Source organism: Macaca thibetana, chromosome 19 (genome assembly GCF_024542745.1).
Source record: "Macaca thibetana thibetana isolate TM-01 chromosome 19, ASM2454274v1, whole genome shotgun sequence".
Classification (NCBI taxonomy): domain Eukaryota; kingdom Metazoa; phylum Chordata; class Mammalia; order Primates; family Cercopithecidae; genus Macaca; species Macaca thibetana.
Genome location: NC_065596.1, coordinates 14,379,119 through 14,405,592, shown reverse-complemented (window position 1 = coordinate 14,405,592; position 26,474 = coordinate 14,379,119). Strand labels below are relative to the sequence as shown.

Sequence of the window (26,474 nt, the reverse complement as noted above, 5' to 3'; positions counted from 1 at the left end):
TTCTCCATGCCCAGCTAATTAAATTTTTTTTTTTTTTTTTTTTTGTAAAGAGGCCAAACTTCTGGTTTAAGCTGTCTTGGGCCTCCCAGCCCAAGCTGACAATTTTCAACTTTTCCTCTAGGAGCCTAGGTGAATAAATAGGCCTCTAATCTCCAGTAAGTCTCATTAAAATTGGATTCCCAAAAGACACACCTAATTAATACAGGTGGTGACAGGTACCTCAGATGAGACAAGAGCCAGATCCCAAGAGTGATGTGGGCCACATCAGATGAAAGAGATCAAGAGCTGGGTGAGGTGGCTCATGCCTGTAATTTCAGCAGCTCAGGAGGCTGAGGTGGGAGGATCACTTAAGGCTAGTAGTTTGAGACCAGCCTCGACAACAAAGCAAGACAATATCTCTCTATACACACACACACACACACACAAACACACACACACACACACAAAACAACCTAACTGGGTGTGGTGGTGCATGCCTGTGGTCCCAGGTACTCAGGAGGCTGAAGAAGGAGGATCAGTTGAGTCCCAGAGTTGGAGGCTGCAGTGAGCCATGATCACGCCATTGCACTCCAGACTGGGCAACAGAGTGAGACCCAGTCTCTAAAAATGAACAAACAAGGGACGGGCTTGGTGGTTCACATCTGTAATCCCAGCACTTTGGGAGGCCGAGGTGGGGGATCACCTGAGGTCAGGAGTTCAAAACCAGCCTGGCCAACAAGGTGAAATCCCATCTCTACTAAAATTACAAAAATTAGCTGGGCATGGTAATGCGCACGTGTAACCCCAGCTTCTAGGGAGGCTGAGGCAGGAGAATTGCTTGAACCTGGGAGGCGCAGGTTGCAGTGAGCCAAGCTTGCACCACTGCACCCCAGCCTGGGTGACACAGTGAGACTGCGTCTCAAGGATAAATAAATAAAACAAAAATAAAAACAAACAAAAAAATTAAAAAAAGAAGTACAGAGACGAAAACACAGTTCATCAGTTTATTCTCAGATTTGAGATGCAAATTATGCCCTATGGCCTGGCGGTGGGGGGGCCGGGCTTGGGTTGGAATCTCTCATCATATCCTAGCCTTCCCTAAGGAGGAAGCAGATGAAATCTACAACAGGGGGGATTTTCCCTTTTAATACAGACCCAGGTATAAATAGGGCAGCACCATTAGGATCCTGATTCCCCCCCACCATCTTGGTCCCCGATTCACCTGGCATGGCAAGGTGAGTCTGGGGAGGTGGGGGGCAGGGGGAGGGGATTTGCAGAGCTGGACTGAGGCAGGACAAGAAACACACAGCTCAGTCAAGGGAAGTCCCACTTCCCTCTGTAGTCTGACTTTAGTCCTTTCACCGTGGAAGTAGAAAGGATCAAAGGGGGTGGGGGTCCCAGCCTGGGATCAGGAGACATCCAGTGCTTAACTCTGGGGAAGGGTAGCACCAAAAGGTGTGAAGGGCAGCGACAGAGGAGTGAGGAGGCAGGCGTTGGGGAATGGGGAGGCTTTTGTTCATCAGCTCTGAGTTAGAAGCTCATTGCATGGGGGTTCAAGAGGTGGGGAGGTGAGGTTTGGGTGGGGAGGGAGGGGAGAAAGAGCCAGACTGCAGTATGCCACCTGGAATGGGGTGGGAGGAGGCTGGACCCTTGGGCCAGGGAAGCCCAGCCCCCAGCGCCCTGGAAAGGAGAAGGAATGACTGACCGTGATGAGCGAAGTCACATCCCATTGGCTCCAGAGTCACAGGTAACGATAAATACGGTGGCTTCAAAGCCTCAGCACCAAAGGCACCCCATTCTGGGGCTCCCTCATGGTCCCTCCCACCCCGGACACTCTCAGCTGCTGAAGCAGACGGGGCCCAGTTCAAACCCAAACTTCTGGTTCGTCTGGCCAAAGTCAGTGGCCGCCACATCCCACAGGGGCAGAAATCCCGCTCGAGAAGAGCTGAATTCGAAAAGGGTCTTCGTCTGTCCTTTCCGGAGCTGTCCACAGAGAAGACAGAGATGGTGAGTTATGGGGAGGGTGGCTGAGGTCTTGCCTCCCCTCTCCAGCCAGCCACTGCCCCACCCTCTTACCCGGCAGCCATCCTGGGGGACGCTGACGGTGGCTGCTGTCGTCTGGTTGAAGGACAGCTCCTCTCCATTGGTGCCAAGGAAGCGGACGGAGCGGCTGTGGTCACCCGTGGCTTCGTCCAGCCAGGCAGCCGCATTCTGGCAGGAGTAGGTGAGGTTCTGACGAGCTGTGGCACTCAGCAGTTTCAGGAAGTTTAGCTGCACGACATTCACTGGGGACCCGTCGGCGTCCACATAGGAGAACTGGTGGGAGGAGGTCAAGGCAGAGGGTGAGGGGCTCCATGAGCCTCTTTCGGCAGAACCCACCCCCGGGGAATCTCCATCCACTGGCAGACAGACCACGCCTCCCATGTCGCCATCTCTGAGGAGGTCCCACCAGCCACCTGGAGATCCCTGGCAGAATCGCAAGAGTCACCTGAACATCCACTCTGTCCACCTCTCCATCCAGTAGGTCTCCATGCCCACCCCATATGACCTCCCAAATTTTGGTTGCTTCATCCACCAATCCAGGGTTTTAACACACTCAGCCCCACCCGGAAGTCACAACTCTACCTCCACTCTTGTGAGCCACTGGATCTACAGAGCTCACTGTCTCCTGAATACCCGATTTCTGCCCTGTCCAATACGGCAGCCACGTGTCTTGAAATGTGGCCGATTTGAAGGAGGGACTTTTTTTTACTTTATTTAATTTTTTTCCCTTTTTTGGTGAGTGGGGGTTGGGGCCTTGCTCTTTTGCCCAAGTTGGAGTGCATTGGCACAATTCTGGCTCATTCCAGCCTCCATCTCCAGAGCTCAAGTCATCCTCCCATCTCAGCCTCCCAAGTAGCTGGGACTACAGGTGCACACCACCATGCCTGGCTGGGACTTTTTTTTTTTTTTTTAACTTCATTTAATTTTTTTTTACTTAAAAAAATTCATAACTAGTGACTGAGCTTCAATCCAGTTATCAGAAAGCTTATGTTTGGAACAACTTGAGTCTGAATCTACTTTTTGAACTGTTGTTCAATGGTTTTATGAAATCTAAATATAGATCAAATGTTCCCAATAAAATTTAGCATTTAAACTGTGATGTACTATAAATGTAAAATCTCCATCAGATTTTGAAGAGCTAATATGAAAAAAAATACAAAATATCTTAATAATGCTTTTTCTCTTTCTTTTTTTTTTTTTTTTTTTTTTTTTTTTTTTTGAGATGAAATCTCACTCTGTTGCCCAGGCTGGAGTGCAGTGGTACGGTTTTGGCTCACTGCAACCTCCACCTCCCGGGTTCAAGCGATTTTCCTGTCTCAGCCTCCCAAGTAGCTGGGATTACAGGCACGCCTGGCTAATTTATTGTATTTTTAGTAGAGATGGGGTTTTACCATATTGGCCAGGCTGGTCTGGAACTCCTGACCTCAGGTGATCCCCCTACCTTGGCCTCCCAAAGTGCTGGGATTACAGGCATGAGCCACTGTGCCCAGCTATGTGACTTTTTCTTCTTCAAATTCACCAGACCCTGTCTTGACTCTGAACCTTTGCGTATGCCATTCCCTCTTCCTGGAACACTTGTCCTTGCCCTTCCTAGCTTGCTAACACAGTGCATTCTTTAGGCTTCAGATGAGCTGTGATTTCTACCAGGAAGCCTTCTGGTCTTTCCAACACTCCTCTGAATTTCCACCATGCCCTGTGCTTCCCCTGTCCTGGCACCATCATTCTCTATGGCAATTGACTGTCTGTTACATATCTGAGGCTGCCACCCCACCTCCAGCTTGTGATCCCTAGGAAGGTAGAGGCAAGTCTATCCTGTTCATCTCACCTCTCAGAACCCACCCCTCAAACCCACCTGCTGGTTCCTATCAATTTTCATGCCACTCCCCACCTTGGCCTCTGGTGACTCACCTTCTTCCCTCGACGGAATGTGCTATACCAGCCTCCAGGCTTTTCCTTGGACCAGGAGGCCAATTTCACCTGGAGGAGAAAAGGGAGGGTCACTGTAGCTGATGCCCTTGGTGCCACCTAGATCCCATCTGCATTTACCTCCTCACATTGTAGGCTGCCGTGACTATGTCAGGATGTTCTCTGGCTTCTGGGATGGTTGGGCTCTGCCAGTGCACAATGGGGGAAGGGGGTTCATGCCCCTGAGGCAGCCCTCACCCAATGACTGATGGGAGTTGGTGGATAAATACCCCAGCTCCCTCACCTCCAAGGGGGATAGCTCTCAGGTGCCTGTGCTACACAGTCTCCCAGGGCTCCCCAGTGGATTGAGCTCTGGATCCCCAATGGTACCATTTTATTTTAATTAATTAATTAATTAATTTTTGAGACAGGATCTCTCTGTGTCACCCAGGCTGAAGTGCAGTGACATAATCATAGTTCACTGCAGCCTCAAACTCCTGGGCTCAAGCAATCCTCCCACTGCAGTCTTCCAAGTAGCTAGAACTACAGGCGTGCACCCCCATGCCCAGCTTTTTTTAAATGTTCAAGACAGGGTCTTGTTCTGTCACCGGCCTGGAGTGCAGTGGCGTGATCACTGGCTCACTGCAGCCTCGATTTCCAAAGTTCAAGCAAACCTCCAACCTCAGTCTCCTAAGTAGCAGTGAAACCCCATCTCTACTAAAAAAAAAAAAAAAAAATACAGAACGAATTAGCTGGGCGTGGTGGTGCATGCCTGTAATCCCAGTTACTGGGGAGGCTGAGGCAGGATAATCGCTTGAACCTGAGAGGCAGAGGTTGCAGTGAGCTGAGATCACGCCACTGCATTCCAGCCTGGGAGACAGAGCCAGACTCTGTCACACACACACACAAAAAACAAAACCGTTCACTGATATTTGTTTTTGCATCAGTATCTGAATTGCACAGCCACTCTATGAAGTAGATACTTTCTTTCTTTCTTTTCTTTTTTTTTTTTTTTTCTAGACAGAGTCTCACTTTGTTGCCCAGGCTGGAGTGCAATGGTGCAGTCTCGGCTCACTGCAACCTCCGTCTCCCAGGTTCAAGTGATTCTTCTGGTTCACCCCCTGAGTAGCTGCCTGCCAGCACACTCAGCTAATTTTTGTATTTTTAGTAGAGACGAGGTTGGTCAGCCTGGTCTCAAACTCCTGACCTCAGGTGATCTGCCCCTCCTTGGTCTCCCAAAGTTCTGGGATTACAGGCATGAGCTACCATGCCCAGCCTACTGATTTCTTTTGGAATTTTCCTTGTCTGTCTTCCCATGGGAGGTATGAGTTCCATAAAAGCAGAGATAGTTTTCTTTTCTTTCTTCCTTTTTTTTTTTTTTTTTTGAGACTCTTTTTTTTTTTTTTTTTTTTTTTTTTGCTCTGTCGCCCAGGCTGGAGCACAGTGGCATAATCTCGACTCGCTGCAACCTCCACCTCTAGGGCTCAAAAGATCCTCCCACCTCAGCCTCCAGAGTACCTGGGACTACAGGCTCACACCACCATGCCTGGTCAATTTTTTAATTTTTGTAGAAACGGGGTTTTGCTATGTTGCTGAGGCTGATCTCGAACTCCTGACCTCAAGCGATCCTCGCGCCTCAGCCTCACAAAATGCTGAGATGATAGGCATGTGCCACCATGCTGGCCTGATATTTTTTCTTTTTGATCCTCTGCTGTAGTAGTCCCAGCTCTTGAGACAGGACTTGGCATACAGTAAGTGCCGGTTGAAGGAAGGATAATGTCCCAGACAAGGTGGGTGTGGGTGTGGGGAGCAGGGGACAGCCCTTCTGGGGGAGGGGAATGAGAGGTTTGGGGCACTCACGATCTCGAACTTCTTGTCGGGATAGAGGCAGGTCTCTCCTCCCGCCGTGAAGTTGCAAAAAACCCTGAACGAGTCCCGCGCGCAGCCCTGGTTGGGGTCAATCCAGTATTCCCCTGCCGCAGAACCAGGCAGGGTGGGTGAGTCCGGATGGGACCGACGGACCCCAACCCCCCCACATCCCCAACCTCCGCCCATCCAAGTGGCAGGGTGACCGGACCTCACCATCAGGCAGGTGCGGGTGGTTGCGGTGCAGCTCGTGGCACACGAGGCCGGGGCGCTCCGCAGTGCCAGGAGGACGCCGCAGCTGCTCCAGCTCCAAGCTCAGCGATGTGAGCGAAGCCAGCACCTCCTCCAGGCCGCCCTCCACGACTGGGAGTGGGACTGGGACGAAGCGCCGGCGCCTGCGCAGCCCGTGCAGCTCGGCAGGGGGACCCTGGGCGTGGAGGATGGGGACGGAGGAGAAGAGAGGGGAGATGGGGGAGGGAGAGACCGGGAGAAAGAGAGACAGGCAGAGATGAAGAGGCAGAGAGACACAAATGAGAAAGAGAAGGGAGATAAACAAGGGGCAGAGACAGAGAAAGGAGAGATAAGCAGACAGGGAGAGACACACAGGAAAGAGAGAGACGGATTCAGAGATGGGGAGAAGCCAAGTTGTAAGAGGACAAAAGAGAAAACGCAAGAAAAGCAGAGACAGAGGGACAGAGAGCGGGGAGAGAGACAAAAGATGAAATAGTGGCGCAAGTATCGAGACAGAGACAGATAAAAAAGATGGAGCAAGACAGGGAGGGAGAGATGGGGTCCGAGAGACAAGACCCAGGTCAGAGCCCCTTTCCCTAACCCCCACCTCCCAGGCCAGACCTTCCTTGGGGTTTTGTAGGGAACTACCCTCTTCACCTACATCCTCTGAACGCCTAGTGTGTGCCTGGCCCAGTGGTGGGCACGGAAGGACCCTCTGGGGACACCCAGACATAGTCCTTGCCCTCCCCCCAGGTTTTGGTGCCCAGCCCCCTCTCCCTGTGGAACTCACCGGGGGGCCTGGTGGGCCTGCAGGTCCGGTGTCTCCACGGGGGCCCATGGACCCCTGTAGGGAGAAGTCACAGAATGAACTCTGTCTATGGAGACCCTTCCTACCAACACACACACACACACACTCTCTCTCTCTCACACACACTCACACACATGCTCAAACACACACGCACATGCTCACACTCACACACATAAACACACACACACGGACTCACACACACTTCACACACACACTCAAACACACACACACACACACTCAAACACACTCACACACACGTACTCACACACTCACACTCACTCTCACACACTCACACACATGCTCAAACACACATGCACACGCTCACACACACACACACATATTCAAACACACACTCACTCACACATGCACTCACACACACTTCACACACACACACTCAAACACACACACACACACACTCGCACACACACTCACACACCCACTCACACACACTCAAACACACACACTCACTCACACACACATGCACTCACACACACTCACACACACGCACTCACATGCACTCACACACACTCACACACACTCACACACACTCTCACACACACTCACACACTCACTCACACACACTCACACACACACTCACACACACTCACACACATGCACTCACACACACTCACACACACTCACACACACTCACACACACACTCTTCATGGGGAAGGGACATGAAGTTTTCAGCATTAAGCATCAGACACAAATTTTCTTTTCATGTTTTAATGTCTCTGAAATCAGCTTCTTAACATCTTTGGCAAGTCATAGTTTACTTGGCAGAACTGTTTTCTTTCCTAGCAGTTTGTAAAATACTGGTACATCTTATAATTGACGGCATTTTGGATCTGATGAAATACAACAGTAGGTGTTGAATAAATATTTGTCAAAGGCATGATTGCAGGAATAAATAAATGAATGAAGGCAGAGGCGTGGAGGGTTCTGGTAGAGTGGAGGGGATGGGGAGCTGGGATATGTAAGCCCACGGAAGTAGGGTGTACTCACCGGAGACCCCTTTGAGCCTTTCTGTCCCAGGGGGCCCTGTAGGGTACAGACAGGAAGAGCTGAGGTCCTGGCCTGGCCCGCCATAGTGACCTCATCCCACAAATGATTCCCTTCATACTCACCGCCACACCTGGGGGCCCAGGATGGCCCAGAGAGCCAATGGGACCAGGGGGACCCTAGGGAAAGGACATCAGGGTCAGTATTGGTGGGGTACACCTTACTGCCCTGACAGATCGCCAGACAAGCTTTCAGTCCCACCAAAGGAAGACCCCAAACCCTAGACAAGTCTCCAGTTCCCCCACAGAGAGACCCCAAACCCCAGACACAGCCTCCAACTTGCCAGTTCTGAGATACAGCTCCCTATTTTCCCTAGACACACCCTCATTAATCCAGACCCATATTTCCTAGACTCCACACCCACAGTCTCTCAACCCATCCCCTCCTTCAAACATATTCTTCCCACTGAGGTCAGGACACTCACAGGATCTCCCTTGGGACCAGGGGGTCCCTGCACGCCTGGCAACCCCTGATCTCCTTTCTCACCGGCTTCCCCCGGGGGGCCAATGAGACCGATCAATCCAATGTGGCCCTGGAGGACAGAAGAGGCATAGACAGGGGAGGACGTGGGACTATTCAGGGAGGTTTTTCTCCTGGAGCCTTAGGGTGATGAGTTTGGGAGCAGAAGGGAGAGAGGGAAGGAGGGGAGGAGATGGGGAAGAGAATAATGGAATGATGTCCTTACCTTTTCCCCCTTGGGGCCAGCGTCTCCCTTCAGCCCTGGGAGGCCAGAGGGCCCCTGGGAGAAGAGCAAGGGTCAGTCAGGGATTCTCAACTGTGAACTCTCCAGGTCTGTGTGGGTGGTTGGGGGATGGTCAAATGGGAAATTATGCAGATTTCAAATAGGAATTACCAGGGATGGGGGTCAAGGGATGGTTAGCGTAGGCCACCAAGGTGGAATGATGAGAGCTAATGAGGGGTTGATTGGAGGATGGACAATGTGAGTGGTCAGTGGCCAAGGTCAGCCTGGGTGGTCTACCATCAAGATGGAGGGTCAGTGTGGTCAGTGTAGACCATCGAAGTGGAGTGTTAGAGCAGAGGGCTAGTAGAGGTGGGCAGTGTAGGCCATCAAGGTGGAAGATTAAGGCAGAGGGTTATAGAAATGGGCAGTGTAGACCATCAAGGTGGAAGGTCAGAGCAGATGGTCAGTAGCAACGGGCAGTATGGACACTCAGATGGACGGTCAGTGAGGGTCATCCTGCACCAATGCTCACTAGGTGGTCACTAGGTGCCCCGAGTGGTCCTCAGAGCCAGGACCTCAGGGATGAACAAGTCTCTTACCAGGGGGCCGGGAGGGCCCATCTGTCCAGGGGCTCCCAGGAGGCCTGGTTCACCCTGAGGATGGAACAGAACATGGGGTGGGCTGCACCCTGTCAGAACCCAGTGTGGACCCCCCACCATGCACCAGGGGCAGCCCCTCCAAACAGTGATGGGATCACAAGCTGGGAGCAGGCAGAAAGGGGCTGGACCCACCCTGTCCCACCCCTGTCCCACTCTACTCACCACAGGGCCGGGGATCCCTCGAAGACCCTCAGGCCCCACACGTCCAGGGGGCCCTCGAGCCCCCATGGGACCCGTCCTCCCTGGGGGCCCGTCAGGACCTGGTTCCCCCTGAAATGGACACAGGCAAGGGAGTGGGCCAGAGTCAGAGGGTTCCTGCCTCCTGACCTCCTGCCAAGAAGCATCTGGGATCTGGAGGGAGTGGGTCCTGGGGTGGTCACAGGTCCACCCTCTCCTGATGGCCCCACTGTTGGCCTAGAGCAGTGCAGGGACCCTTCCCCTTGTCAGGGGACTCACCTTGGCACCTTTCTCCCCTTCTCTGCCTTCTCGACCCATGGGGCCTGAAGGACCCTGGGAAGGAAAGACAATGAGCAGGGTCTAGGGGCTGACCCAGGGTCTGAGGGGTGAGTGGGGGGCTATGGGTGAGTGGGGTTTGTGAGTGTGTGGGGTCTGTGAGATGAGGGGGGCTGTGGGTGAGTGGGATCTGTAAGGTGAGTGGGGTCTGTGGGGTGAATGAGGTCTGGGTGACTGGGGTCTGTGGGTGAGTGGGGTCTGCGGGTGAGTGGGGTCTGTGAGTGTGTGCGGTCTGTGAGATGAGGGGGGCTGTGGGTGAGTGGGGTCTGTGGGGTGAGTGGGGGCTGTGGGGTGAGTGGGGTCTGTGGGTGAGTGGGGTCTGTGGGGTGAATGTGGTCTGGGTGAATGGGGTTTGTGAGTGAGTGGGATCTGTGGGGTGAGTGGGGGCTATGGGTGAGTGGGGGCTGTGGGGTGAGTGGGGGCTGTGGGGTGGGTGGGGGCTGTGGTGGGTGGGGGCTGTGGGTGAGTGGGGGCTGTGGGGTGAGTGGGGGCTGTGGGTGAGTGGGGGCTGTGGGGTGAGTGGGGGCTGTGGGGTGAGTGGGGGCTGTGGAGTGTGAGTGGAGTCTATGGGGTAAATTGGGGGCTGTGGGTGAGTTGGGGGCTGTAGGATGAGTGGGGTCTGTAAGGTGAGTGGGGACTGTAGGTAAGCTGAGGATCCAGGAGGTGGCTTATCACTCACCCTCTTGCCAGGGGGCCCGGGGGCACCGGGTTCCCCAGAAGCACCAGGCGGACCCTGGAGGAGACAAGGACACCAGTTGTGGTCTCAGCTAATGTTGTTTGAGCCTGACTGTTTTAGGATGCCTAGGACCAGAGGACAGCCTTCCCCAAGCATCACCCCAGCACCAGGCACTCCCACCTCCCACCTACTCCCTCAAGCTGCTCACATTCCTGGGGGTCCCCAGAGAGATGAAGCAGAAGCATCTGCAGGGACCTTGGGTACCCCACCAGCTCACTCCCCTGCCCCCCAATTCACTCACTCATTAGCTCCCCAACCCCCACTCTCACCACCACACCCTCTGTTTTCCCACTCACCGGTCCCCCAACATCACCAGGGTCTCCTTTCTCCCCTGGGGAACCATCTATGCCCTGCATAGGCGGAAGACAGAGTTGGGAGGGGTGATGAGGGTACGTGAGAAATGGGGTGGGCTGGGAGGCAAAAGAAGGTTATTGGTTCCACTGTCAGGGTCCAGGTCTGTGGGGGTGGGGAAATGGGGACAGAATGAGGAAATATGCCAGGATTGGGGAGGGGGTCACACTCACTGAAACTCCAGGGTCTCCTGGGGGCCCTAGATCTCCGGGGAGCCCTGTGGGGCCCTGGAACACAGAATGATTAATAATCACATCTCTGAATTGTGGAGCAATCATGCATTTATGGAACAGATCAACTGTATCCAGGAACAGTTTGGTTTCTGGGGACACATTAGTGAACAAAACATAAAATCCTGGCTTGGTAGAGCGAACATTCTCGTGTTTCATGGGTGCAGGCACTGAGCTAGGAATGCTGCACGCATGATCTCACTGCACACAGCCTCCCAGCTCGGGTCTCACAGAGAAAACTGGCCATTCATTTGTCCATTCATTCATCCAACCATTCATCCATTCATCCATCCATCCATCCATCCATCCATCCATTCATCCATTCATCCATCCATCCATCCATTCATCCATCCATCCATCCATCCATCCATCCATCCATCCATCCATTCATCCAGCCATTCACACACTCAGAGAAGGGACACTCCAAACAATGCAATTCAAGTTGAGGTCCCACAGATGCTAAAGCCCCTTCCTTACCTCCACCCACCCCAAATCCTACTGTGGTGGCAGAAGGGCCTCAACCTTCGCCTCAAGGCCAAATCCCACATCCACCCCAAATCTGACCCAATTCAACCTTAACCTTTACAACAACGTTAGAATGATCTGCTGTGAAACCAACTTTCATGCCATTCAATGATGTATAACCACTGTACGTTTTTGTTTCATTCACACATTTATTCACTAATTCACTCATCCATCCATCCATCCATTCATTCACTCATCTCTTCAGTCATTTTGTTCACCTATGGATCTATCCATTCATTCATACTCATCTCTTCAGTCATTTGTTCACTTGTGGATCTATCCATTCATTCTTGCATCCATTCACTCATTCACTTACTCGTTTGTCCATTTGGCCACTCATTCATTCATCCATTCATTCACATTCATGCATCTATTAATTTACTTATTCATCCATTAATTTACTCATTCATTCATTCATTCACTCATTTATTCGTACACATTTATTCATTCACATATACATATATTCACTGATTTATTCATTTTTCCATTAATTAATTCACTCATTCACCCATTCATTTACTCGTTCATCCATTCATTCACTCATTTATTCATCCATTTATTCACTCACGTATTCATCCATCCACTGAATTATTCACTTGTCCTTTCATTAATTCACTCATTCATCCATTCATCCACTCATTCATTCATCCATCCATCCACCCATTAATTCATTCATCCATGTTCTGGGGATTGCTCATGAGATCAGTAAATTAGAGGATGCAATCTCTGGCTAGAAGTTTGGGAGAGCTTCAGCCGGGCTTACTGGCTCACGCCTGTAATCCCAGCACTTTGGGAGGCCGAGGCAGGCAGATCACGAGGTCAGCAGATCGAGACTATCCTGGCCAACATGGTGAAAGCCCATCTCTACTAAAAATACAAAAATTAGCTAGGTGTGGTGGTGCGTGTCTGTAGTCCCAGCTACTCGGGAGGCTGAGGCAGAAGAGTCACTTGAACCCCTAAGGCAGAGGGTGCAGTGAGCCGAGATCATGCCACTGCACTCCAGCCTGGTGACAGAGCAAGACTCCATCTCAAAAAACAAAAAAAAGTTTGGGAGGGCTTCAAGTACACTCAAGTGCCCCCTCCCATGTCTGTCCCCACTTCCCCCCAGGACTCACCACGTTCCCTTTGGCTCCATCCTCTCCAGGGGGACCTTTCTTGCCTGGGGGTCCAGCAGCTCCAGATGGGCCTGAGTCCCCCTTTTCACCAATGTCTCCCTTGGGCCCCTTTACAGAAAGAGGTCGGAGGTCAGAGTGGTCTGGACTCTCCAGGCGTCAAGGATTGGCATACTTGGATTCAGGCATTGGGGTGGTCTGGGACTTTTCTGGGGTCAGGGTTCAGAGTAGCCTAGGTTGTCCAAGGGTCAAAGGTCAGAAGGAGCTGGGACTTATGACAGTGAAAGATCTGGACGGTCTAGGTGCCCACTGGTCACGTGCAAGGTCGGCCTAGCCCATGTGCTGTTCTTGAGCAAATTAGAAGAGGGGCTCCCTCTGGGCAACTCATCCTCAAGTCAGGACTCATGACTCAGATTTGAGCCCTCACCTATCTCCTGGGCCATGCAGTCTTGTGCAGTGTGCAACCTGCAGAACTGTATATAGCAGCCCTATCTGAGACCTTCCAGGTGTCCTTCCTCAAGGTAGTCAGGGATGGCCATAGGACAGGGGTGAATGGATGACCTTGGACTGCCCAGAGGTCAAAGTGGCCCAAGGTGCCCAGGGGTCAGGGGTTCCCTGAGTTGGGTGCAGGGACCACATCACACAGTCACTCACCAGGATGCCTGGGGCTCCTGGAGGCCCTGGGTCTCCAGCCTCCCCTGGCTCACCCTGCAGGAGGCAAAGTGAGAGTGGGGAAAGGTCCCATCCTAGCAGACAGGGAGGGGCTCCCCAGAATGTCCCTGCCCAATAGGACTAGATTCATCTCTTCCCCCCGTGCAGCCCCTGCCTTCCCTCACTCACCTTCTCACCTACAGCGCCTGGCTGACCAACTCCTCCAGGCAGTCCTGGAGTGCCCTGGAGAGACAGCAAGGGGTAGGAGTGGGACAGTGGAATCCCAACATCCTCTTCTTAGGAAATGGGTGTCCCCGTTTCTGAGCCATCCTGGCCCCCCAAGAGTTCTCACCTCTGATCCACTGGGACCTTGGGGACCCCGAGGACCTGGAGCTCCATGGGGACCCTGTGGAAGGTCAGTATTAGTATCCAGTGACCACAGCTCCCCCCCAAAAGGCCACAGTGACCACAGATACCACTCTCGATGCTTGTGACCCTCAGGGCCCTTAAAATGACAATGTCCCTCAAATGAATCTAATGCCTGCCCCCACCCTATAACCCCACCATCCTCCCGTTCCCACCTTCCTCTGGGAGTGCATACCATGGACCCGACGTCTCCGACCTCCCCTTTCTCTCCGGGAGGGCCTGGCAGCCCCTGTGGAACAAAGAACCAAGATTGGGGCACCAGGTAGGCAGAATCAGAGGTGCCACCCCCAAACCCAGATACCCACCTGTAGTCCAGGAGGGCCTATCACCCCCACAAAGCCTCTGACTCCATCATCTCCTTTCTGCCCAAAGAGGCCTGGGGGTCCCCGGCGCCCCTGAGCCCCATCTGCTCCCTGGAAGAATACAAACAGGGGCACATTTAAGGTCTGGGTCAGGGATTAGGGTAGATTGAGTCTCAAGGGTCAAGACTGAGGTTAAGGGTTGGAGTCAGGATTCAGATTAAGTTTAGGGAGGGTCAAGGTTGAGTTGGAGTTGGGGTCCAGGTTAAGGAACAGGGCTTGGGAATGAAGTCAAGGGTTGAGTCAAAGTGTTAAACAGTGAATCAGATTTGCCATCGAGGTTCAGGTCATGGGCAGGGTTCAAATGGGGTTCAGATGGAATTTAGGGTTGGGTTTGAGGTTGGAGCCAGGGTCATATTCAAAGTTTGAGTTCAGGTCTGGGGTCAGCATTGGAAGAGTAGGTCAGAGTTGGGGTTAAGGATAGGGCCGTATGTTCCTATTGTATGGTAATAAATAAACACAAAAGGACAGGTCTGGGTCAGGGCTTGGTTAAGAGATTGGAAGATAAGGCTTTTGTTTGGTTGGTCGTTTTTGTTTGTTTGTTTTTGTTTGTTTGCTTTGCTTTGGTTTTTTTTTTTTTTTTTTTTTTTTTTTTGAGACGGAGTCTCGCTCTGTCGCCCAGGCTGGAGTGCAGTGGCCAGATCTCAGCTCACTGCAAGCTCCGCCTCCCGGGTTCCCGCCATTCTCCTGCCTCAGCCTCCCGAGTAGCTGGGACCACAGGCGCCACCACCTCGCCCGGCTAATTTTTTGTGTTTTTAGTAGAGACGGGGTTTCGCCGTGTTAGCCAGGATGGTCTCGATCTCCTGACCTTGTGATCCGCCCGTCTCGGCCTCCCAAAGTGCTGGGATTACAGGCTTGAGCCACCGCGCCCGGCCGCTTTGCTTTGTTTTGAGGAGTCTCACTCTGTCACCCAGGCTCCAGTGCAGTGGTGAGATATCTGCTCACTGCAACTTCTGCCTCCCTGGTTCAAGCGATTCTCCTGCTTCAGGCTCCCGAGTAGCTGGGATTACAATCGTGTGCCGCTGTGCCTGGCTTCTTTTTTTTTTTTTTTTCTCTCTCTCTCTCTTTTTTTTTTTTTTTTTTTTTTGAGACGGAGTCTCCCTCTGTCACACAGGCTGGAGTGCAGTGGTGCGATCTTGGCTCACTGCAACCTCTGCCTCCGGGGTTCAAGCAATTCTCCTGGCACAGCCTCCCAAGTAGCTGGGATCACAGGGTCCCGCCACCATGCCTGGGTAAGTATTTTTGTATTTTTAGTAGAGATGGGGTTTCACCGTTTTGGCCAGGATGATCTTGAACTTCTGACCTCAGGTGATCCACCCGCCTTGGCCTCCCAAAGTACTGGGATTACAGGCATGAGTCACCGTGTCTGGCTGAAGATAAAGTTTGAATAGGACTGAGGTTAAGGTCATGAGCATAGTTGAGACTGGGGCTGAAATGGGGTTCAGAGCTGGGTTTAGGTCGGAATTTACTTCAATTTTAGGGCTGAGTATATATTGGACATCAATATAGAGGGGCAGATCAAGGTTGAGGATGAGGATTGAACCAGATTCTGGGGTTGAGTCCATATTGGGTGTTGGTATTGAGGGGAAGACATGGTTGCGCAGGGATTGAATCAAATTCTGAGGTTGAGTTTACATTGGGTGTTGTCACTGAGGGGAAGACATGGTTGGGTTAGGATTAGGCCAGATTCTGAGGTTGAGTTCACATTGGGTGTTGGCATGGAGAGGAAGACATTGTTGGGTTCGAACTGACTCCGATTCTGGGGTCAAGTTCATATTGGGTGCTGGTATTGAGGGGAAGACATGGCTGGGCAGGGAATGAATCAATTCTGAGGTTGGGTTTACATTGGGTGTTGTCACTGAGGAGAAGACATGGTTGAAGTTGGGATTGAGTCCAGTTCTGGGGCTGAGTTCATATTGAGTGTTGGCACTGAGGGGAAGACATGGTTGGGTTGGTATTAGGCCAGATTCTGGGGTTGAGTTCACATTGGGTGTTGGCATTGAGAGGAAGACATTGTTGGGTTGGAATTGACTCCGATTCTGGGGTCAAGTTCATATTGGGTGCTGGTATTGAGGGGAAGACATGGTTGGGTTGAGATTTACTCAGATTCTGGGGGTGAGTACATATTGGGTGTTGGCATTGAGGGGAAGACATGGTTGGAGTTGGGATTGAGCCAAATTCTGGGGGTGAGTTCATATTGGGTGTTGGTATTGAGGGAAAGACATGGTTGGGTTGGGACTGGGCCAGATTCTGGGGTTGAGTTCACATTGAGTGTTGACACTGAGGGGAAGACATGGTTGGGTTGAGATTGTGCCAAATTCTGGGGTTAAGTTCACATTGGGTGTCAGTATTGAGAAGAAGATATAGTTGGGTTGGGGTTGACTCCGAATCTGGGGTTGGGTTAATATTGGGTGTTGGTATTGAGGGGAAGACATAGTTGGGTTGAGGTTGAATAAGATTCTGACGGTGAGTTCATATTGAGTGTTGGTATTGAAGGGATGACATGGTTGGATTAGGATTGACTCCAATTCTTGGAGTGAGTTCACATCGGGTGTCGGTACTGAGGGAGGATCAGGGTTGGGTTTGAGGTTTGGATTGAGTCAGTGTACTTCCACTGTCATTTGCTCCCACTAGCCCTCCCATCAAGGATCCAGAGAAGGACTGCAAAGCTGGGGCCACTCACCGGGGGACCTGGGTGTCCTGCAGGACCCCGTATCCCTGGTTGTCCAGGTGGGCCCTGGGAGAACAGGAAACAGAATCAAAAAATTCCCTCATGTTTAAGATTAGAGAGGGCACTGGAGCTATCAATCACTGCCTCCCAACCCACACCCCCTACCAGGCAGAAACAGCTACATCCCCCCAAATCCTGTCTTCTCAGCCACCAACTGACGAGATCAGACAAACATCTGTCCTAAGCCAAGCCCTGGCCATCAGGACCTTTCCTCACAAGTTCCACCAAGACCCAGGGATGAAGCTGGCTCAATGATGCAAGACACTGGGGCTGACGTTCGGAGGGAAGTTGGGTGTCAGATGCCTCAGTGCCTGCCACGCAGAGTCACGGGCAGAGGGAAGGACATGTCACTTAGAATGGAGAAGGAGGTTACCCGCACCCCAGTGCCTTTCCAGTTCTTTGGGAGCCCCAGCTATCCCTGTCCTCTCTGCATTTGGGTTCTGTGGACCCATTGCTCCAGGAAGCTCAAGTACCTTCTGTTGCATGTAGATATCAAGATGGTACCCTGGACGGCAGAAAACTCCATGGCCTCTCCTACCCCGTGAAGAATGATCTCTACATCCCTGGCCTCCTCTCTCTTCTGCTACCCACCCCGCCCCGCCTCACTGGGGATCTCTACTCACCGCATCTCCTTTATCGCCTTTACTCCCCTTGTGTCCAGGGGCACCCACATCTCCCTGCAGAGGAAATGGGATGAAGACCCAGCTTCCGTTCACCTCCATCCTCCCCTGGACCCTTCCTCTCTGTGAGCCCCTCACCTTGTCCCCTTCCTCGCCAGAAGGCCCAGCAGCTCCAGGGGGTCCCAGAGGCCCCAGGGGCCCTGGGATCCCATCTTTGCCGGTGGGGCCAGGGGGGCCACGTTCTCCCTGTTGTGGGAAATGGAAAGGGGGATGTCAGGGCAAGAATGTCCTGCAGGAGCCATGTCCTGGGATGTGGCAGGGCCAGACCCTGAGGAGGCCCTAAGAATGGGATGGGCAAGTCACTTACCGGGGACCCCTTCTCGCCTGCAGGGCCAACGGGGCCTTGGCTGCCACTTTGGCCAGGAAGTCCAATGCCTCCTGCTGGGCCCACAGGACCCCGCTCACCAGGGGATCCCTGAAAACAGGGTGACGAATCAGGAATAATACCAGTAGTAGCTCTCCTTTATGGAGGATTTTTAAGCCACCAGGCACTGAGTTCTGTGGTTACCAGGATTATACCTAACCTGTTCCCTTCCTGCAGTGGCCAGAGGGTGCCTGTGAGCACTTGAGGGGCTGGGCACATTCCTCCCCTGCTCAAGAACCATGGCTCCCATCTCACTTAGAACAAAAGCCAAAGTCCTCCTGGCAGCGTGTATATATATATATATATTTGTAGAGACAGGGCCTGGCTATGTTGCCCAGGTTGGTCTCAAACTCCTGGGCTCAAGCGATCCTCCAGCCTCAGCCTCCCAAAGAGCTAGGATTACAGGCATGAGCCACCACACCTGGCCCAAGAAAAGGGGTTTTTATATGTTGGTGGCCAACACACAGGTAAGTATTTGTTGGATAAATGATCTCAATGAGGTTTGTGATCATACATGAGATGAGGCTTCTCATCATGGCTATTTTACAGACAACGAAACTGAGGCTTGCCAAGGACTAAAACGGCCCAGCCGGTGAGCAACAGAACTGACCTTGGCTCACTGCAACCTCCACCTCCCAGGTTCAAGTGATTCTCCTGCCTCAGCCTCTAGAGTAGCTGGGATTACAGGCATTCACCGCCATGCCTGGCTAATTTTTGTATTTTTAGTAGAGACAAGGTTTCACCGTGTTGGCCAGGTTGATCTCGAACTCCTGGCCTCAAGTGATTCGCCTGCCTTGGCCTCCATCATGGGTTTTATTATGACAATGTCAAGCTTCCAAGACACCTTGAGTCCCCTCCACCCTGCCCCCACCCAGCACAAGCGGTTATACTTACACTGGCCCCCACAGGCCCTGGGGGGCCCTTATCACCCTTCAAGCCAGTAGGTCCCTGAAGTAGGAGATAATTCACAGTCAAGAGACTCCCAAGGGTGTCCCCAAGTCCTGTCTTCCTCTGTGGGGAGCTCACAGTCCCCACCTCTCTCCTGGGACTGGACACTGAGCTTTGAGGGGTCTGCCTTCTCCAGTTCCCTCCAGCATTTCTTTGCTTTCATCATTTCCCACATCCCAAATGCCATTCCCCCATCCCTCCCCTGACCCCCTATCCTTTCCTTCTCTAAGGGACATGCAGGAGGGTCTCCAAAGATACTCACCGGGTCCCCAGGGCCCCCCTTGGGGCCGGGAAAGCCCCTGAGTCCAGCTGGTCCTTCCTTCCCAAGGGGTCCTGGTGGTCCCAGTTCCCCCTGCAGGAGTGCAGAGGAGGGAAGTCAAGCTCCAGGGAGGGGATATCTCCGTCCAGTCTGTGACTCAGGGCCCCCTCCCCCATGAGACTGTTTCTGAGCCTTTGGTTGATCTTGGATGTTCAACCAAGGTCTCTAACGGACAGGGTCTCACCTTCGCCCCCTCTCTGCCTTCCAGGCCAGGAAGACCTTGTTCGCCAGGAGGTCCAGGGGGGCCTGGAGGCCCCCTTTCACCCAGAGGTCCCACTTCTCCTGTCTTTCCCTGGTGAGGAAGAAGGTTCCTCTTGAGTTGGGGTGGCCTAGGGGAGTCGCTTAGGAGTCCAGCTTTCCCCTAAGTATCCCCCAACTGGTACAAAACAAGGGAGGTTTATGGAGTCCACTCTGACCTGAGGGCCTAAGACACCAGCTGGTCCAGGAGGGCCTGTCTGACCTTGGAAACCCTAGAGAGAAAAATTAAATGGGGGTGGGGGGTGTTACAAGGGGGAAGGGATGGAGGACGGGGAGACAGGGAAGACCTGATAGAATCAGGAATCTGGCCACTGGTGCGGTGGCTCACGCCTGTAATCACAGCACTTTGGGAGGCAGAGACAGGTGGGTCACTCGAAGCCAAGAGTTTGAGAGCAGCCTGGCCAATATGATGAAGCCCCGTCTCTACTAAAAATACAAAAATTAGCCAGGCGTGGTGGCGCGCGCCTGTAGTCCCGCTCAGGAGGCTGAGGCAGGAGAATTGCTTGAACCCGGGAGACAAAGGTTGCAGTGAGCCAAGATCGCCCCCACTGCACTCTAGCCTGGGTGACAGAGTGAGACTGTGTCTCAAAAACAAAACAAAACACACACACACACACACACACACACACACACACACAAACAAAAAAAAGAAAAAAGGATCAGCAATCAAAGGTTGAGGGGTTACTCACCAATTCTCCTCTCTGTCCAGGGTGCCCTGGTCGCCCATCTTTACCTTGGTGACCCTGGGGATGAGGTGGGAAAGAGTTGGGGCACAGATACAGGGCCTCCTCCCTTCCCACATCCTCCACCCACCCAACCCCCAATGAGGGTGACCTCACTCACAGGGGGGCCCTTTGGCCCAGGGAATCCTGGGGGGCCTTGCAGACCAGGGAGGCCCTGAAATGGAACCGGAAGTCATTGTCTCATCCTTCCTGCCTCTCTGCCCACTCCCTGAGCTCCACATAATGACAATAGGATCCAGCACACATTGAGTGCTTACTGCATGCCAGGCATGGGCAGGGCATTCTCCGCACAGTCAGTCATTTTATTCACCACTGCGGCTGGGAGACTGAGGTTATTCCCATTTTACAGAGGAGAAAACTAAGGTACAGAGAGGTTAAGTGACTTGCCCAAGGTCACACAGTAGGTGAGTGGCAGAGAACTCATGGCTCTCTGACTTCAGAGGCTGTGCTCCTTTTTTTCTTTTCTTAAAGATGGAGTCTTGCTCTGTCACCCAAGCTGGAGTGCAGTGGTGTGATTAGCTCACTGCAGCTTCCAACACCTGGGCTCAAGCAATCCTCTCATCTCAGCCTCCAGAGTAGGTGGGACTACAGGCGTGCACCACCACACCCAATTAAGCTGTGCTCTTACCACTGCATTATAATGTCTCTTCATCTCTTGGACTTGTCCTCCACTCAGAATCTCTCTCTCTCTCTGACACACATACACACGCACATTCACACACACACACACACACACACACACACACACACACACACACACTCACCTTTTCTCCAGGGATCCCGGGGGCCCCGTCCTGGCCCACATCGCCCTAGGACAGAGTGAATGAGACTCAGGCCCCAGAACAAACTCAACTGGGAAGAATTGGGAGGGACTGGCTGAGCCTGAGGCATGGGGGGCCTTGATTGCCCACCCATCCCATACCTTGGGGCCTGGTTGCCCTGTGGCACCCGGTTGCCCCCTCTCTCCACGGGACCCCTGAACAAAAAAAAAGGCAAAGATCAGATATGAGGGGTTGGGGAGCCTGGGAGATGAGACCAAGTCTTCCAGGTCCCCTCCCCTTGTGACTCCCTCTCCAGGGACATTGATGTAACCCAAACCCTTTCCCTGCCCTCTGATGACCTCTCCACCACCTTTCCTTCCCAGCCCTGTCCCCAGGTCCCAGCAGGGTAGGGGGCACTCTCTATTTTCTTACTGGTGGTCCCCGCTCTCCTTCCAGGCCTGGCTGCCCTGCCTTTCCCTGAAAATAAATTGTAAGAGAGAAAGCAGAAGAGAATTAGGGTGCAAAGGCATGATGCAAACACAAAAAGGCACCCAGTCACAGACCCAGAAAGCTGTCTGCCACACATTTATTCACAAGCCTTTCAGTCATACACATACACACAAATACAACTTGTACTCAAAACCACACAAAGATCTCAAACACACAATTATAACTATGATTGCATCTACAGAGTCCAAACGTGCAAGCATGTTTGCCCACAGATCCATATATTTATCACAGTTGTGCAGTATGCATACATGATTGCATGCAATCATGGCATGCGTTTGGCAATCCACAGCCTGAAGATGACACAGAACTCATCATGTAATACATCTCTTGCACATATGTATACACACTGTAAACATATGCAGGCCCGGATTCATCTGAGGACTTTGTCCTGATAAACACAGCAGTAAACATACACTCATGAATGTAAATACAATGTTCATTAACACTGTTACAATACACATGTAGCAACACAAATACAATACATGCCTGTATACACATCACTCAGTGTGCACAGAAACACACACATGTGTATACACATGTCCTTTCACACATGTGTACAAGCTTCTTGCACACATTTATGCCCACCATCATGCAAAGTGCATGCAGATTCATGCCCTTGTTCACCCAGGCACAGGCCTGCAGGCTGCAGCATTCAAACTCTGTCTCATCTATATTGAAAGATACATGAGGCCAGGTGCAGTGGCTCACGCCTGTAACCCCAGCACTCTGGGAGGCTGAGGCGGGTGGATCACGAAGTCAGGAGATGGAGACCATCCTGGCTAACACGGTGAAACCCCGTCTATACTAAAAAATACAAAAAGTTAGCCGGGCATGGTGGCGGGCACCTGTAGTCCCAGCTACTCGGGAGGCTGAGGCAGGGAATCATTTGAACCTGGGAGGCTGAGATCGCACCACTGCACACCAGCCTGGGCGATAGAGCGAGACTCCATCTCAAAAAAGAAAAAAGAAAGAAAGAAAGAAAGAAAGCCATCCTGGCTAACACGGTGAAACCCTGTCTCTACTAAAAAAATACAAAAAACTAGCCGGGCGAGGTGGCGGGCGCCTGTAGTCCCAGCTACTCGGGAGGCTGAGGCAGGAGAATGGCGTGAACCCGGGACGCGGAGCTTGCAGTGAGCTGAGATCCGGCCACTGCACTCCAGCCTGGGCGACAGAGCGAGACTCTGTCTCAAATAAAAAAAAAAAAAAAAAGAAAGAAAGAAAGAAAGATACATGAAACACACATACACATACTTAAAGTCATATTCATGGTAATACCATGTGTAATCACCTACACGTGTCATGCATTGCATATAATAGCATGTGTGCACACAAGTGCTTCCAGGCATAGACACAGACACTCATGGTCCACCCATCATCAGACACAACCACACATGCTGTTCCCCTCAGACAAGTTCACCCCTCTCCTTTACCCCCAGTCATGACTCACCGACTTCCCTTTCTCTCCTATGGGTCCCAGGGGCCCAGGAAATCCAATGGATCCCTGAGTGGAGAGAATTAGAAAGAAGACATGAGGGTGAGGAGTGAGTGGTGGGTGGAACTGGCCCCTCATACCATCCTTTGAGGCATTTCCAGGTCACTGATTCCAGAAGCTTCCTTAGTCTCTACAGCCCCAGCCTCCTATAAGGCAGCCCTCTTCTCTCCTCTCACTTCCTCTCCTCCCTTCTCATTTCACTGCAGCAAAATTAACCTCCTCGATGTTCCTTGGGCACAGCAGTATATTCCTGCCTCAGGGCCTTTGCACTGGCTGCTCTCTTTGGCTGAAATTCTCGTCTCCTAGGTCTCCACAAAGTCAGCCACTCCTGACCATTTGGATCTCATTCAGATGTCACCTCCTTAGAATGCCTTTCTGCCACCATCCTGGCTTCCACACTGCCCAAGTTACCCTCCGTCTGTCACATTGTGCCATTTTGTTTTCCGAAGAACAATTGCATTGAAATGACCCTTACTGACTTACTTATTCAATGCCCCACTGTAGCATAGCTCACTGGTCTTATACCCCACTGCCTAGCACACGGTGAGTGCTTTTTAATATTTGTTAACTGACTCCAGTCCATGCTGGAGGAACCATTCCTCCACCTGGGGGAAGACATCACAGGCTCTGATATCCTCTCCCACACCTCACTGTGCAGACTGAGTTCAGATCAGAAAAAACAGTTGCCCAAGTTACCCAGTCTGTGGTGGCATCCCGCCTCAAAGCCCATTTCGGGCTCCCTCTACTCTCCCTTCCCATCTGGGGTTTCCATGGTCCCTATACTCTTTTTTTGTTTGTTTTGTTTTTAAGAGACAAAGCCTCACTTTGTCACCCAGGCTGGAGTGCAGTGGTGCAATCATAGCTCACTGCAGCTTCAACCTTCTGGGCTCAAGTGATCCTCCTACCACAACCTCCTGAATAGCTGGGACTACAGATGCACGCCACCATGTCCAGCTAATTTTAAAAATAAATTTCTAGTAGATATGGGGTCTCACTATGTTGCCCAGGCTGGTCTTGAACTCATGGCCTCTAGCGATTCTCCTACTTCAGCCTCTGAAAGTGCTGAGAGTACAGGTGTGAGCCACCACACCTGGCCCCGACACTCTTTGAGGGTCCTGAACACTTGCACACAAGGACTTTCTAAAACCTTAGTCTATGCCAGGTACAGTGGCTTACACTTGTAATCCCAGCACTTTGGGAGGCCAAGGTAGGAGAATCACTTGAAGCTGTGAGTTTGAGATCAGCCTGGGCAACATAGTGAGACCCTGTCTCTGTAAAACATTAAAAAATTCGTCAGGTGATGTGCACCTGTGGTTCCCAGCTACTCAGGAGGTTGAGGGAGGAGGACTGCTTGAGTCCAAGAATTGGGGGCTGCAATGAGCTATGATTGCACTATTGCACTCCAGCCTGAATGACAAAGCGACACCCTGTCTGAAAGGAAAGCAAGAACGGAAGGAAGGAAGGAAGGAAAGAAGGAAGGAAGGAAGGAAGGAAGGAAGGAAGGAAGGAAGGAAGGAAGGAAGGAAGGAAGAAAGGAGTGGCCAGGTGCGGTGGCTCACGCCTGTAATCCCAGTACTTTGGGAGGCCAAGGTAGGCGGATCACGAAGTCAGGAGATTGAGACCATCCTGGCTAACCCCGTCTCTACTAAAAAATACAAAAAATTAGCCGGGCATGGTGGCGGGCGCCTGTAGTCCCAGGTACTTGGGAGGCTGAAGCAGGAGAATGGCATGAACCTGGGAGGCAGAGCTTGCAGTGAGCCAAGATTGTGCCACAGCACTCCAGCCTGGGTGACAGAGCGAGACTCCATGTAAAAAAAAAAAGAAAAGAAAAGAAAGAAAGAGAGAGAGAAAGATAAAAGAAAGTAAAAGAAGAAAGAAAGAGAGACTGAGAGAGAGAGAAAGAAAGAAAGAGAGAGGGCCGGGCGTGGTGGCTCAAGCCTGTAATCCCAGCACTTTGGGAGGCCGAGATGGGCGGATCACAAGGTCAGGAGATCGAGACCATCCTGGCTAACACGGTGAAACCCCGTCTCTATTAAGAAATACAAAAAACTAGCCAGGCGAGGTGGCGGGCGCCTGTAGTCCCAGCTACTCGGGAGGCTGAGGCCGGAGAATGGCGTAAACCCGGGAGGCGGAGCTTGCAGTGAGCTGAGATCCGGCCACTGCACTCCAGCCTGGGTGACAGAGCGAGACTCCGTCTCAAAAAAAAAAAAAAAAAAAAAAAAAAAAAAAAAAAAAAAAAAAAAGAAAGAAAGAGAGAGAAAGAAAAGAAAGAAAAGAGAAAAGAAAAGAAAAAAGAAAAGGGAGGGCGATGCAGGGAGGGAGGGAAGGAAGGGAGGGAGGAAGGAAGAAAGGAAGGAAAATAAAGTTGTCTATTAAAACTAAGTTAAAATTTTTTTTCCCAATCATTAAAAAGAAAAAAAGAAAAAAATAAGTTAAAGGAAAAGCAGTCAATGTAAAGGGAAATCACTGAAAAAAAAAAACTGTCAACTTCAACGTAGGCGAGATAACTATCAGCTCAACAGAGCAAAAATGTGAAACTCTAGGAGGATTCTGCCCTCAAATATCTTCCCAAATGTCTATTTTTTTTTCTTTTGAGACAGAGTCTCACTCTGTCACCCAGGGTGGAGTAAGTGGCACCATCTCAGCTCAATGCATCCTCCGCTTCCCAGGCTCAAGCAATTCTCCCGCCTCAGCCTCCGGGTACCTGGGATTACAGGCACCCACCACTGCACCCAGCTGATTCTTGTATTTTTAGTAGAGATGGGGTTCTCCCATGTTGGCCACGCTGGTGGTGAACTCCTGACCTCAGGTGATCCACCCGCCTCGGCCTCCCAACGTGCTGAGATTACAGCCATGAGCCATGGCGCCCGGCCCCAAATGTCTTTAGGTTCCTCCTCTACTCTATAGAAACAGAACTCATCAGTGATATAATATGGGTGTAGTTTAGGCAGAAAAATGAATCTCATCAGTATCCTCACCCATCAAAACATTGGCAAACAAATGTTATGTTTTTATATAAGTACGTTTTTGCATAAGTACATTTGACTATAAGTTATAATTAATTCAAGATATGTAAGATGTGTATTTTATGATTCTGTGATTCTCCCCTTTAACTGATATTGTTGGTGAATGAAACTTAATCACACCAAATGAAAGGATCCTACAGTTTTATAATCACTGTCATCATCACCATTATCAACATTATTATAATCAAAATGATGAGATGGAAATTACTGGGACGTCTGTTTCACAGCAGAGAAAACAGGCTCAAGAAACTTGCCCAAGATCGCGTAGCAGGTAAGAGGGTATTTGAGCCCAAGTCTGTGTGATGCCAAAGCTCACTTTAAAAAAATTTTTTTGAGACAGAGTACCCCTCTGTCACCCAGGCTGGGGTGTAGTGGCAAACAATTCTCCTGTCTCAGCCTCTTGGGTAGCTGGGATTACAGGTGCATGCTACTATGCCCAGTTAATTATTTTGTATTTTTAGTAGTGACAGGGTTTCACCACATTGGCCAGGCTGGTCTCAAAC

General features: G+C 51.5%; 2 protein-coding genes across 3 annotated transcripts in view; both read right to left on the bottom strand.

Moving 5' to 3' along the window:
* LOC126942872 (NADH dehydrogenase [ubiquinone] 1 alpha subcomplex subunit 3-like) overlaps window positions 1-17,470 on the bottom strand; it is a 157,180-nt gene extending 139,710 nt beyond the window's left edge. The window contains exon 1 of the mRNA XM_050771000.1: window positions 17,462-17,470. The gene's annotated coding sequence lies outside the window, so the exon portion shown is untranslated. The remainder of the gene's footprint in view (window positions 1-17,461) is intronic.
* COL5A3 (collagen type V alpha 3 chain) overlaps window positions 970-26,474 on the bottom strand; it is a 52,203-nt gene continuing 26,698 nt past the window's right edge. The window contains exons 32-67 of one of the 2 annotated variants that reach the window (XM_050769991.1): window positions 22,901-22,954; window positions 21,376-21,420; window positions 21,105-21,158; window positions 20,947-20,991; window positions 20,283-20,336; window positions 20,129-20,182; window positions 19,598-19,651; window positions 19,366-19,473; window positions 19,125-19,214; window positions 18,809-18,862; window positions 17,858-17,965; window positions 17,629-17,736; window positions 17,494-17,547; window positions 16,823-16,876; window positions 14,086-14,193; window positions 13,956-14,009; window positions 13,707-13,760; window positions 13,544-13,597; window positions 13,358-13,411; window positions 12,707-12,814; window positions 11,010-11,063; window positions 10,782-10,835; window positions 10,429-10,482; window positions 9,693-9,746; window positions 9,399-9,506; window positions 9,177-9,230; window positions 8,581-8,634; window positions 8,320-8,427; window positions 7,961-8,014; window positions 7,839-7,874; window positions 6,815-6,868; window positions 6,010-6,220; window positions 5,788-5,900; window positions 3,931-3,999; window positions 2,056-2,295; window positions 970-1,962 (exon numbers count right to left, since the gene is read on the bottom strand). In XM_050769991.1, the coding sequence (XP_050625948.1) occupies window positions 1,816-1,962; window positions 2,056-2,295; window positions 3,931-3,999; window positions 5,788-5,900; window positions 6,010-6,220; window positions 6,815-6,868; window positions 7,839-7,874; window positions 7,961-8,014; window positions 8,320-8,427; window positions 8,581-8,634; window positions 9,177-9,230; window positions 9,399-9,506; window positions 9,693-9,746; window positions 10,429-10,482; window positions 10,782-10,835; window positions 11,010-11,063; window positions 12,707-12,814; window positions 13,358-13,411; window positions 13,544-13,597; window positions 13,707-13,760; window positions 13,956-14,009; window positions 14,086-14,193; window positions 16,823-16,876; window positions 17,494-17,547; window positions 17,629-17,736; window positions 17,858-17,965; window positions 18,809-18,862; window positions 19,125-19,214; window positions 19,366-19,473; window positions 19,598-19,651; window positions 20,129-20,182; window positions 20,283-20,336; window positions 20,947-20,991; window positions 21,105-21,158; window positions 21,376-21,420; window positions 22,901-22,954 (2,832 nt within the window). In that variant the 3' untranslated portion in view covers window positions 970-1,815. Of the gene's footprint in view, window positions 1,963-2,055; window positions 2,296-3,930; window positions 4,000-5,787; window positions 5,901-6,009; window positions 6,221-6,814; window positions 6,869-7,505; window positions 7,682-7,838; window positions 7,875-7,960; window positions 8,015-8,319; window positions 8,428-8,580; window positions 8,635-9,176; window positions 9,231-9,398; window positions 9,507-9,692; window positions 9,747-10,428; window positions 10,483-10,781; window positions 10,836-11,009; window positions 11,064-12,706; window positions 12,815-13,357; window positions 13,412-13,543; window positions 13,598-13,706; window positions 13,761-13,955; window positions 14,010-14,085; window positions 14,194-16,822; window positions 16,877-17,493; window positions 17,548-17,628; window positions 17,737-17,857; window positions 17,966-18,808; window positions 18,863-19,124; window positions 19,215-19,365; window positions 19,474-19,597; window positions 19,652-20,128; window positions 20,183-20,282; window positions 20,337-20,946; window positions 20,992-21,104; window positions 21,159-21,375; window positions 21,421-22,900; window positions 22,955-26,474 lie in introns of those variants that run through there. The other variant, XM_050769992.1, reaches the window with a different exon arrangement.